Here is a 12093-nt window from a genome sequence, read left to right as displayed (position 1 = left end):
TATTTCGACACATTTAATGGATTTATTCAAAGTGAGAGTCTTCGTGAATCCTTTCGCTAATCAAATTTGTTTGATGAATCTCCCTTGAAAACATTTTGAAGAAAGTTAGTACTTAGTATTATACATTTATGTTTATTAACATTTGGATATAAATGTACTTCAAACACCAATAATGCTAAGACTATGCCTTCGTCTTGGATTTAACAGATTTTCCAGCCCTGTTACTGGATTCTGACAAGGCAAACGTCAGAGGGCAGAGGGGATCGGTGTGACATGTGCACCGCGGGCTCCCTCCTCCAGCCCCTCCCCCGATGTGAGAAGAAAGCTAGCTAGTGCCCGCAGCACTCTGTGAAGGTGGTCGCCTCTTCTCTACTCAGTTTTGGAGAAACATGGCTACCGGCACTCGATCATTGTAGATTCTGAATCTCACCATTTCAACCAGACTTCAAAAGTGTACTTTTAGGGTCAATCTGTTTAAGCGGAAGATGATGTGTCGTGAACAGACCAGACGCCTTCCATCCTCAGTCCTGTTCTGTTCCGTGTCAACCTGTGCCAACCAGCTCATCTCCACAGACCCCACGTCGACCTTCTCAATCCACGAATCTTTTTTTCACAGACTCGGTCACGGTCTGTCACAGAGGACACAGAAAAAGATGCAAGAAGATTCCCGATAACCTTCAGATGACACTGCTCTAAACAGTGGCCACGCCATCACCGTTGGGAGTAAAAACAATCCTTGGGAAAAGAACTGTGTACCCCAGCATGGGTCTGCTACCGAAGAGAGGGCGGCATGTCCCCGTCCTGTCCCAGTCCGAGCTGCCTTTCTCAGGGAACAGGAAAACCAAGGTACTGAATTGTGTCAACTGGCAAAGGTGCCTTTCGACGCTGCAGAACATTTACGAATGGCCGCCGGGCTCCTCACAGGTATGCACTCTTGCATTATCAAGAAATGATAAAAGACAGTGCTTGGCTGCTCCGTTTCATCCTGCCTGTCCACAGTAACGTGATGCAGAGCTTTCTGCTCAAGCACGAGGCTCCTCAGAGTCTGCTTTTGAAGAGCTGTATTCCTGAAGTTCACATTGGAGCTAACACTACTTAGGAAAGGAAAACAAACTCCGTGTATTTTTGTATTAAACCATCAGTAAAAAAAATGGAGACGGTTATCGTTACTCTCAAAATATAGAAAGCCAATAGTTGAAACGATTTAGTAGTAAATTTTTTTTCTACATATAACCTCATACATGTAAAGAGTATTAGAGTGATGCTTCAGCTATATTTGACTCTTATTAGTTTAAGGGCTTCTCATTTGGATAAGGCTTAGGAGAATGTCATTCACCGATCAAGGTTCTGTGCAGTTTCACACCCGCTTTCGCTCTCTATTTTGACTAGAAGACAGACACGACATCTGGATGTGACAGGTGCTTTTTGTTTTGTAAGAGCGTGCAGAACTGTTGACGGAGCATAAACATTAGAGGGAAAAGGCTGGGATGTGTGGAAACATTGGTATAAGCTTGTTTGCACATCGTCCATCAGGATTCTCTTGATGAGAATCTTTGATTTGTGACGAGGAAAGCTTGTTAAGCTGCAATTATGTCATCAGAAATGAAAGCCATTACATGAAATACGGAAGATTCTTGAGCAATATTATAACTCCTTAGCTAGCTAATAAAGGCCAGAGATAAACTGTTAAAATCATCATCATCATCATCATGAAAAAAATGGCCCCCGTTTGCTTGACAGCCAAATTTACAAACCATCTCTTTATCATACAATGTACCCCAAAGCCTTTTGAGTTTGGAACGTAGCACTGCACTGGGTATCCCACAGAAGCCCGAAGGATCACAAGAAACTTTCTTTGAAAAATAAAAAATAAAAAAAAAGGAAAAAAGTTCCAGTTGGATGAAACCGTTTTAGCAATCAATGTCTCAACTGAGCGCCTAAAACTGGAATTTCAGATATACAAGAGGACAGGAAACAGATAACTTGGTTTTTGTCTTTTTACATGTCCATATTGTTTTCTAAATGCAGCTACAATGTTTCTGCCAAAGATAAAGATAAAAGAGTGGACAGGGCAGTTACCACCAGAATCAGCAGTGGGCTCAGACCACAGCTTGGAGGAGCGGCCATTGATTTTGTGGTTATGTGGCTGGAGGCACCAGCGAGACCATCCTTTTCATAATCACGCTGTAAGAAAGAACATTTTCATTATCACTCACTGCATGTATTCATTCTATCACAGTATATTTTAACCACACACTCTCTCTCTCCCTCCCCTACCCTCGCACCAGCGAGCTACACCACTCACCAAAGCTGACCCAGGATTTATGCTGACTGACACTGTAATTCCCTGACTTAAAGTTTTATGGGAAGGATCTTGAATTGGGGTGAGAATTAGACACTTTTGATAAAAAGTCTGGTCAATGTTTATCTTCTTGCTCTTCTCTTATGGCTTTTAAAATCCATTTGGGGGAAAAATGTGAACTGAGATATCCTGGCTGTTTCTCTCCAATTCCCCAGATACCCCAGTACTATGCAACATAGAACCCTTCTCCTTCTGGGTACCACTGACTGAGGAGGAATGCTGGCTGTCCCTCCCCGTCGTGGAAGGAGGGCAGGAAGGATCACCTCAGAAAACTTGCCCAGTCAAGTACTGGTTCACACAGAGATGGATCACAAATCCCATTGGAAACCAGCAGAGCAGGCAGCAGTAGCCTTTCCCCCAACTGGCAATTCAACTCTAGGCTTTATAGAGAAAGAACCTGCCCTGCTCGTCAGTAGGAGAGCCCAGTCCAGAACCCAGACTTCCAGACTCCCAGTCAGCACAGCTGTCCTTCCCCAGGACCCATTACTCCATCTCCACCCAGCATCCCCTCAAGCCCATTATGCTGCATCTCACCACAATGATCATGACAGAATCATCCATCTTCTCACCTGTAAACTGGGGAGAGGAGCTTGGCCTGCCCTAGCTACCTCTGGGGTGCTATGGCAACTAAAGGAACTGTAGGTTGAGGACATCCAGTAAGCAGTGAGAGTTATCTGGGCCCAATGATTTTATATGACTGTGGTATTGGGACCATGGTCTTCATGCTGGGTCCAGTTCTGAGGTGAAGACCCCGGGTCTCACATGCACTTCTAACTCTGCGTACTGGGATGCGATGACTGTACCTTGTTCCAAGGCCAGAGGGACATGGGGGTGCCTTACATTCTTTCATTCTTTCAGGAATCTTGTTGTTGTTGAGCCCCTCACATCATACCCTGCCCCAGGGGGCCCAAAGTCTCTGTCTCTAGAAATGCAGAGAGATCCAGCAAGAAACACAACTCACATCAGAAAGGCAGAGATGTGTACTGCCCGACACGTTAGATTTCAGCTTCTGTGCCTAGGGAAAGACAAAAACACATACAGAGACAATCACCCCTACATAACACGAAAGAGTAATTACTAACAAACAATCCATTAATCAACTGTCAAGGGCAGTGCCGTCAATAGGAATCTGTGAGCTACAACTGGGAGCCCCATATATAATTTTGAATTTTCTAGTAGCCATGTAGGCAAAGAGATAACTGATGAAGTTAATTTTAACGACATATTTTATTTAACACAATATTTACCATTTCAACATGTGATCGGTATAAAAATTACTGAGATACTTGACATTTTTTTTCATACTCAAGTCTTCAAAATCAGACACAGCACGTCTTGATTTGGACCTGCCCCATTTCTAAGGCTCAGTAGCTACGTGTGGCTTCTGGAGGCAGCATAGGGCTGGGTTACTGAAGACAAAGTTTTGAAGTCATTTATATTTTGAACTCATTTATATTTCTAAGTGTTAATTTTCGGGAAGTGCCACTGAGGTAAAAATGTTGCAATAAAAATACCCATTTATTAGCAATACGAGGATAGGTTTTCCTGAAGCTCATTTGTTCATTTGTTTATCTGTTGCTCCAGTCAACAGAACCCTGAGCTATTTTCCAATGCTGGGCATATGATGATTTGACTGAAGGGATGTAGCTCAGGGCGCTGCTCTCTACTGCGTAAAGCACTCACGGCTTGGGAGCTCACTGCCCCACAGGGCAGGGGCGCTTTCAGAAGGGTCCCCGATCCAGTCATCTTAAAACTATGTCCAGGACAGCTGCGCGGGGCTGAGCTGTGAAAACTTTCAGCTCCCTATTTCCTTGCAACTAGAATAAATCTCCAGGGGCTTCTACCTGAGACTGGAGTTGAAGGAAAGGTTCAGTGCTCAAACAATTACAATGAAAACTGGCTGCCCAGGACGGCCCTCTCATTTTATAAAAGCAAAACAATGAAGAGTGCAGAGAAGTTAGGCGACTCCTCCAAGGTCACGCAGGAGTTTACTTGTGAGTCAGGAGATAGACCAGGTCTCCAAAACTCTTGAATGAAAACAGTCTTCCTCCCGGGACACCCTGGTATGCTTGGCTGTTCATGCTCTACCTGCCCCCCAAATCCACACGACCCCTCCCAGGACCTCCCCTCCAGAACAGAAGCCCAGTGGCATTGAAAGACAGAGAGCTCATTCGCCAGCAGGATAAGCCTGGTTAAGCATCGCGCCAGAATCGAGGAGTTCCTGGGCAGACAGCTCTGCGTGACTGGCATTGGCAGGCCACCCGTTGTGGGAAGATTTTGCAACTCATTGAAAACATGCTAGGCTGAAATGATAGCATCTTCACCCAAGGAGTAATTTATTGGCCATAATGCTTGGGAGGCATCATAATCTTTACCTATATTTGCATATGCCAGCTGTGAATATGAAATAGAAACCTTTAAACAGGCATCAAGAATAAGATACTGTGAAGCATCCCCAGGCTGTTCAAAGGTCACTAAATGTTATGTGTAAGAAGATCAGAGGGGAAATTGAAAGAGGAATTGAACCTTACTCAAAAGCCTACTTTTAATCTATATTAATAGCAAATCTGGTCCATTGCATTGATACCTGCAGAGAATAATGTGTAGAACTTTACATGTTTTATTTCTGTGCAGGAAATAAATTGGAATTGTGCCCAGACACCCAAACAGCCCTAAAACATCACATTTCGTCTTTGCTTTTCTAGGCCATAATCTCCAAAAGGCATAAACCTTTGCTAAGGGCTTTTGCATAACTAAGAAGTTTACTGAGATGCGCAGAGAAGGCAGCCCGTCTTCCAGTCTGGGACCCATTGCAACCTTCAAGTTGTTTCTGTATTCACGGTCACAGCTAAACTTGACCACAGCGGCCTCTAAGAATTCTAAGGGCTAGGTAGGCTTCCTCCCTACTTTGTTCTGTATAGTTAGCAACCAGCACACGTGTTTTCCTCATTGCGCACACAACCTGAGATGCTCACTGGCCATACGTCTCAGTCACTTCAGGAACCTGGTCGAGTACCCACCATTATTAAATGATCATAAAGGGGCTTCCACCTGTGGACTAGGAGGGTCTCCTAACAGATTTTCCAGAGTGGACTCTGGATCTGCATAGGTAGATTTCTGGTCTTCGTTAGTCACTGAGCATTCAGCTGTGTACACGATTGTGGCGTACAACCAGGTAGACATTCTCAGGTCTAAATTCCCAGGCTCTTGTCTTCTATCTGCGAGTGGCCGGGAACAGCCGTTCGATCACTCATTTAGACCAGTTCTAAGTCTGCAACGTCTCTGGGCTCTTCTTCCCCACAAAGCGGGCATCTTGCTGGCCTCTATGTAAAGGAAATGGTCAACTTCTGGCCTTGCCTCTCTGTAGCCCCACCAGCTTCACTAAATCCGGAGGCAGCAACCCCAAGCTCACCTTGTCTGGTGGACAATACTGGTTGGCATAACTGGTTGAACTGCTGAGTTAAAGTAATAGAGTGCAGCCGGGCCCCTCCTGATGCTCTGAGAAAATGCCTCTCTTGTTAAATACCTCCTCAACCCACAGAAGCACTTAGCACTCCAGAGGCTTAGCAGTCTATGCACACTGGCCTTTAAATATTCGGCTTACTTAGTGCATTAATACAGCTTCCCCAGAGAGGTCTGGGTGGAGGTCCGAGCAGAGCAGCCTTGGAGTTCTACCTGAACCTAGCACGATCACAGGAGGGCTGAGTCCGATCTGCTTGCACTGAGTGGCATCCACTCCAGGCAGAGCACTGTTAGGCTGGATGTCCAGTCCCCGTTAGGGTTCATTAGTGGCAGATGGAGGGGCAGAGATGGGGAATTACGACCTGTATACGTCAGGCTGGTTGCACGCTTATCAGTCTTGTATGCAATCTCAACCCTGCCAGTGACCCCTGAGGTCAGACATATATCTCTGCAGATCCAGAGTCCACCTAAGAAAACCCAGCTCTTAAAGTCCATTTTAGAAGCATGAGCAACCTGTTATTTCCATATTTTAAAGGCTTTTGTCCTGAGCATTTTTGAAAACATCATCAAAGTTATCACTGTGTGCTTAGTCAGGTGATAAATGCTAACATGAAAAATTACAGGGCATCCCCCACTTTTAACCATTGTCAAGAGTATTTACATACTTTAAATGCTCTCTCGGTTGATGAAAATTGGGACGGTCCCAAGAAAGTTAAAAACAAAACAAACGTCTTCGATCTTGTATGATAGAAGGGGAGCTTGAAACTAGAACACCTTTCATCGCCGAGTTCCAGACCAGTGAAACCAAGGGTGTAACACTGAGAGTGCTGGACAGCACTCGAGGTCCTGTCTGTGGGCTCAGCGTCCCTGCTCGTTAACGGGTTGTGCAGGGGCGCCAGCCCCGGCCTCTCTAGACACAAGGCTTTACAGTCTGTGACTTTAAAATAGGATCTCTCTTTAAAAAGAGGGAAAAGAAGAAGAGAATGGATTCATTTTTCTAAGTCAAGTTTAACCATTGTTACAGCATGTCAAAAATAAATTATTTAATCTCTTTTATGAAAGAGTGTTCCACAACAGCGAATTGATAGTTATATGGTTGTGGGGGATGATTCCTGACTCCGAGCCGGGGGAAACATCACACCAGAACACCCAGGGTTTTCATCTCGAACATGGAGAGATGAAAATGATACTGGGGAAACCCACCCCCCAAACCAGTAGCCCTACGGTCATTCTGGAAATGCGGGGAACCTGTTCCTTAGGCACTTCATAAGCCTTGTCCCTCCAGCAGTGTTATAAAATTGTCACTGGCAGTTGTCCACAAGTCCAGGCACGTCACGTAATAGAATTTCCATGTCACTGTAATTGCAGAGCCAGACCTCACCAGTCCCTGGCACTAGAGGGTTAATAAATGCATTAGATGCTGTTAACCTCTGTTACCTGGAGTCAGACCGACTACTCTCCTGCTTTTTACCCCTGTGATTAGCTACTGGAAAGCCTGCCATGGTGCCAACGGTTTTCCTGTATAGAACTCACGGGCACACACATAATTTATAGCTCGCAGTCAGGCCCACTCATCGGCCACTGGGCGTCACACACGAATTCTGCCCACGCTAGGCTCTCCCCAGCCTCGGGGACCAGCGGTCAGCCTCTGGAGCAGCACGCTTGCTCTGTTTATGGAACTGGGGACTTAAAAGGGCACCCACTCGAAACCCGGCCTTTGCTGCCCCAGGACTCCATTTCTGTAGAGAAGCCAGTGTTTAATCTCAGGTTTTTAGGCAGCTGTCAGCCAGCAGGGCATGGAACATTTCTCTACTTTCCTCCATGCATAAGAAAAGCCAGTTTCTGTTCTACCTCCAGAAAATTAAAACAGAGGAAGTCGCCCAATCCAATAGCAACAGACTGTCCAGGCTGCAGCCAAATGGTCATAATTAATGATGCTTCTGGTTCTTTTCTCTCTTGCTTTTCTGATTAGAGAGATTTGCTATATTAGGAACCTGTTTGCTTAATGACAGAATACAAGCAATAAACAGAGAAATACACAGACTGTAAAATGCAATCAACTTTGCTCTCCAGCACTCACTAAGTACCTAGCTGCATCTATCACACTTGTCAATACCAGTTTATTAGCATATGAGTCTTTTCTGCAGCATAAATTGGACCTTTGCTAGGGAAAATCATTGCATGACTTCTTCCCCCCAATAGTCCAGAACGCAAAGCTATTTCTCAATTTAAATCTACACACCTTACATTTTCTTGTAAGACAAAACATAGGAAGAAAGATGGGCAACTAATTCTGAAGGATAACTAAGCACAGTTCTCTGCTTCAGAGTGTGCGTTTTTCACATTGCATTTTAATAAAACCGACCCGCCTGATTACACATTATATACCTGATTTTACAGGCCTATACACCTGATTTTATGGGGAGTACTTACTGTATAACAATTCGGTGGTGCACTCGGTACATATTTGCCCGATAATTTCTGCACAATAAAAAAAGAAAAAAAGCAGCGATGTGCTGGTGCATGCAGGCTAAGTCATGGTGATCTGACCGGTGCTCTGCAGTCTCACACTCTTTCCGGCTTTTCGGATTCTCCCTATCGGATTTGGGAGATCCAAGGGAGGTTTTACTGCTGGTCTGGTCACAAGCAGTTGGCCAGCCTTTCTAAAATCCCTGCCACTGTCTATTTAAAACTCACCTTCGTGGTGATTTGCTTTTCCTACAAACTTGGTAACAACCACTTGCAACCACTGGTCTGAATAATTTGCAGTAAAGTCAGCTACATAAAACAAGTGGACACATAAATAAGGTTTGCTCTGAGGCCCTGGGCTCGGGGGCTTGTCTTTCAGAGTCTGTGCTTTGTGGGGAAGGGATCCATTTCCTCCAAGCTGACTTCTGTCGGTCCTATGGACCCTGGCACAGGGCAGGAAAGGACCGAGGGGCTTTGAGGAGGGCAAGAGCGAGATGGGACGCTTGCTCTTCTGAGAAAGGCCTGGTGATAATCCTTTGGCAGCTTTTCTGCCTTATCTCTTCTCCCTGTTCCCTCTAAGACACTGTCTACATATTGCCTGAACCTCAGCCAAAAGGCTTTCATTACATTAAGCTCTAAGAAGGCCTTATAAAGATATTTCACTCAGCACAGGTTTAGGAAGGCCCATGGGATGCCAAGTTTAGTTAGTCTGGCTGGCTCTGGGTAGGTGAAGCCTGGTCATAAGATGGGGGTGGGGAAGGGTCTGGAAGCCTGAAGCTGAGCTTCCTTAGTGGGAAGAGGCACAGGCTCAGATGCCAGCTGGGCTGTTTAGAGGAGGTCTCCATACCCTGAGTGCTGTAAACTGACATGATGCCAGATTGTGTGTGCTGGGGGAGGTGGGTAGGGAGAGGTGGCCGTTTATAGCCTCGAAGGTGACCTGTATTCATTCATGTTCTAGAATCTAGAAGTTCTTAGATTCCTGGCACCCGTGAGGTGTTCCAAGTTTAACAGTGCTATTTAGGTTGAGCTTAGGGTCAAGCCTAGAATAGAAACCCTCTTACCTGACAGGATTGGGGACCGAGCCCATAGGTCATTGGTCAACTAAGAAATTAAGTTAAAGGGCAAAAACCATTAAATGGCTTAAAAATTATCCATTTGTATGAAACTTTTTAAAATTTCAAAGCTTCTTTTTTTAATTGTGGTAAGAATACTCAACATGAGATCTCCCCTCTTAACAAGTGTTTAAGTGTATAATACAGCATTGTTTCTATTGGCACAATGCACAGCAGGTCTCTAGAACTCATTCACCTTGCATAACTGAAACTTCACACCTGACAAAGGGTAACTCGTCATTCCTCATCCCCCAGTCCCTAGAAACCAAAATTCTATTCTTTGCTTCCATGAGTTTGATGATTTTAGATACTTCAGATAAGTGGAGTCATGTAGTATTTGTTCTTCTGTGACTGGCTTATTTCATTTAACAGAATGTCCTTTGGATTCATTCATGTTGTCACATATGGCAGGATTTCCTTCTTTTTAAAGGCCGAATAATATTCCATTGTATGTATTGTATCAAATATTTTAATTTAAAATCTGAACGTCATTTATTTTCTGATTTTTGGATACATGACCAAGGCTATCTTCTTAAAGAAAAGTTTTTTAAAGAGTTTGCTGATTGGAGTTCCCTGGCTTATGTTCTACATAATCTATACCCATAATTCATGGTCTACAGCTTCCAGGTTTAGTTCCTCTAAAACAGGAATAACATTTGTTTGATACCTGCAGATGAGTCCCAGTACACAATCTTTCCACTGTTCGTAGTTTTTCTGTATTTAACATTTGCCTCATCCACACCTAATCCAAAGGCATTTTAAAGGAGTTTGCCTTTTCCAATATATTCAACTGAGTTTTCACTGAAACAACTCTGCTTTCTTTTGTCTTCTTATTTCAATCATTCATGTTATATTTAATTCGATTATGTAAGCCAAATACTAGATACGACAGTACCAGAAGGTCTGAGAACAAACGCACCTGGCTCTTTTAAGCCTGCCTCTCCACTGGACAGAGAGAGGGGCAGAGATGAGCACAGGAGGGAGGCCACACGTTTGGACTTGGGCATTTGATGTTTACAGCAAAATGGAGAGGTCAGCTGCTGCGGTGAGTCGCTTAAAGGAAGGTCAGTTAAGAAAGCTTCTACTCTGATTTAGAACTTGCTCCTAGTCCTGGCTTTTCAACCATCAGCTAAAATGACAATAATCCCTGTCCTACTGAGGTACCACAGAGTTGTCCTGAGAATCAAATGCGACACTCTGGGTAGAAGTCCTTTGAAAATCCAAGTTGCTGTTGATGATCTCTTAGCCTCTCTGTGGTCCCTGTGCTGGTCGTGGTTGGATTCGGGCAGGGGTGGGGAAAAAAAAGGCAATAGTTCAGGCTAATTTGGCTTGTGAACATATCAAATAGAACTGGCTCGTGACCTTCTCTGTTTCCTCGAATTTAAAAATGAATGCACTGAAAGAGATACAGTCCTGTAAGATATATCAACAGCCCTCCATTAGCTTAGCAATCCCTGGGGCTTGCCTGTCAGTCTCCGGCACAGCATCAAGAGGATGCCCGCAGCCCCGCATCTGCAATTTAACGCTGATGGGAGGACGGGCAAGTAGCGCCGTGTGCAGACACTGTCTGCGGCAGGGAGCTTAATGTGGCACTGGAGCCGGCCTTTCTTCTTTCCACGACTTCACAGGGCCAACTTACAACTATTTTGCTTTTCTCCAAGTTGGGGCAATTGCACGTGGCAAACTAACATCAGAACACTGTGTGTTTCCATTCATGGTTAACTTTCTTAATTAGTAAAATATTCAGATAAGAAGCAATTATAAGCTGTATTTTAGAAACTTATGCCCAATTAACAATGAGATTATGCCAAACAATGTGTGAAAGACGTTTCGTTCCAAGACGGGGGAAGTGTTTTGTAGAACGAACAATCAGCCATAGCAGTGTAAAGGGAACTAGGGGGATGGCCCTAAAATGAACCATTTGTTTTCTCAAAACGCGCAGTCGGAAACGCAAATGTGCAAGAGCGACAGGAAAGATCCATCGTGGTCCCTGATGAGAAGTGCACGGAGCCCACCTCATCCGACGCGCGTCCTCGTCACCGTCAGATGATATTTATTAAGCCTCTCATTCTCCTGTGCATTTACGTGCAGCTGAGTGCGGGCCCGTAATGGCTCTGTGACTTATGGTGGTGACTAAGGTTTGATATAAAATGCCACGGCCTGGAGACCTAATGGACCCAGGGCCTTTGTTCGCCTTCGGGTTTAGAAGATGGAGCACCCTTGGTGCAGCAAAAAAACAAGGTGAAAGCAAAAAAAGTAAAAACTTAAAAAAAATGTGCTTTTGTAGACAAAGAAAAATATTCTACAAAATAGAGGCAAACCCGAGTAGGCTAACAGCGATGACGACTGTCACGATCACTGTTAATAGCAGCCTCCGCTGATGGCGATCCCCACGCGTTGTCCGACGTGCTCCCGAGGGCTGAAAGGGCTCTCTGAGGAGGGCAGTCCCCTTTTGTACAGACCAGAAAACAGGATTTCTGAGAGGCTGGGACTTGTCCAGGTCTCCACAGACTGGCGTGGCTACACCAAGATTGGAACCAGGTCTCTGACGCTCAGACCCGTGCATACTGACTCCATGCCAGACACCATCCACGTTAGCTCCCAGAATCCTTAGACTGACCCCTGCAAGCAGTTCATGTTATCCTGCTGACCACTGAGGAAGGTTCCGGCGGGGGTGGGTGTTGGGGG

General features: G+C 44.9%; 1 protein-coding gene across 1 annotated transcript in view; it reads right to left on the bottom strand.

Annotated features, from left to right (window-relative positions):
* Positions 1-220: 220 nt before the first annotated feature.
* GFRA1 (GDNF family receptor alpha 1) overlaps positions 221-12093 on the bottom strand; it is a 196400-nt gene continuing 184527 nt past the window's right edge. Inside the window, exons 7-10 of the mRNA XM_011359314.2 lie at positions 8522-8602; positions 5414-5580; positions 3324-3377; positions 221-2184 (exon numbers count right to left, since the gene is read on the bottom strand). Of these exons, the coding sequence (XP_011357616.1) occupies positions 2029-2184; positions 3324-3377; positions 5414-5580; positions 8522-8602 (458 nt within the window). The 3' untranslated portion in view covers positions 221-2028. The remainder of the gene's footprint in view (positions 2185-3323; positions 3378-5413; positions 5581-8521; positions 8603-12093) is intronic.

The sequence above is a fragment of the Pteropus vampyrus genome, unplaced genomic scaffold (genome assembly GCF_000151845.1).
Source record: "Pteropus vampyrus isolate Shadow unplaced genomic scaffold, Pvam_2.0 Scaffold46, whole genome shotgun sequence".
Taxonomy (NCBI): Eukaryota; Metazoa; Chordata; class Mammalia; order Chiroptera; family Pteropodidae; genus Pteropus; species Pteropus vampyrus.
The sequence above is the reverse complement of the archived record's forward strand: the minus strand, read 5'-3'. Positions and strand labels throughout refer to the sequence as shown.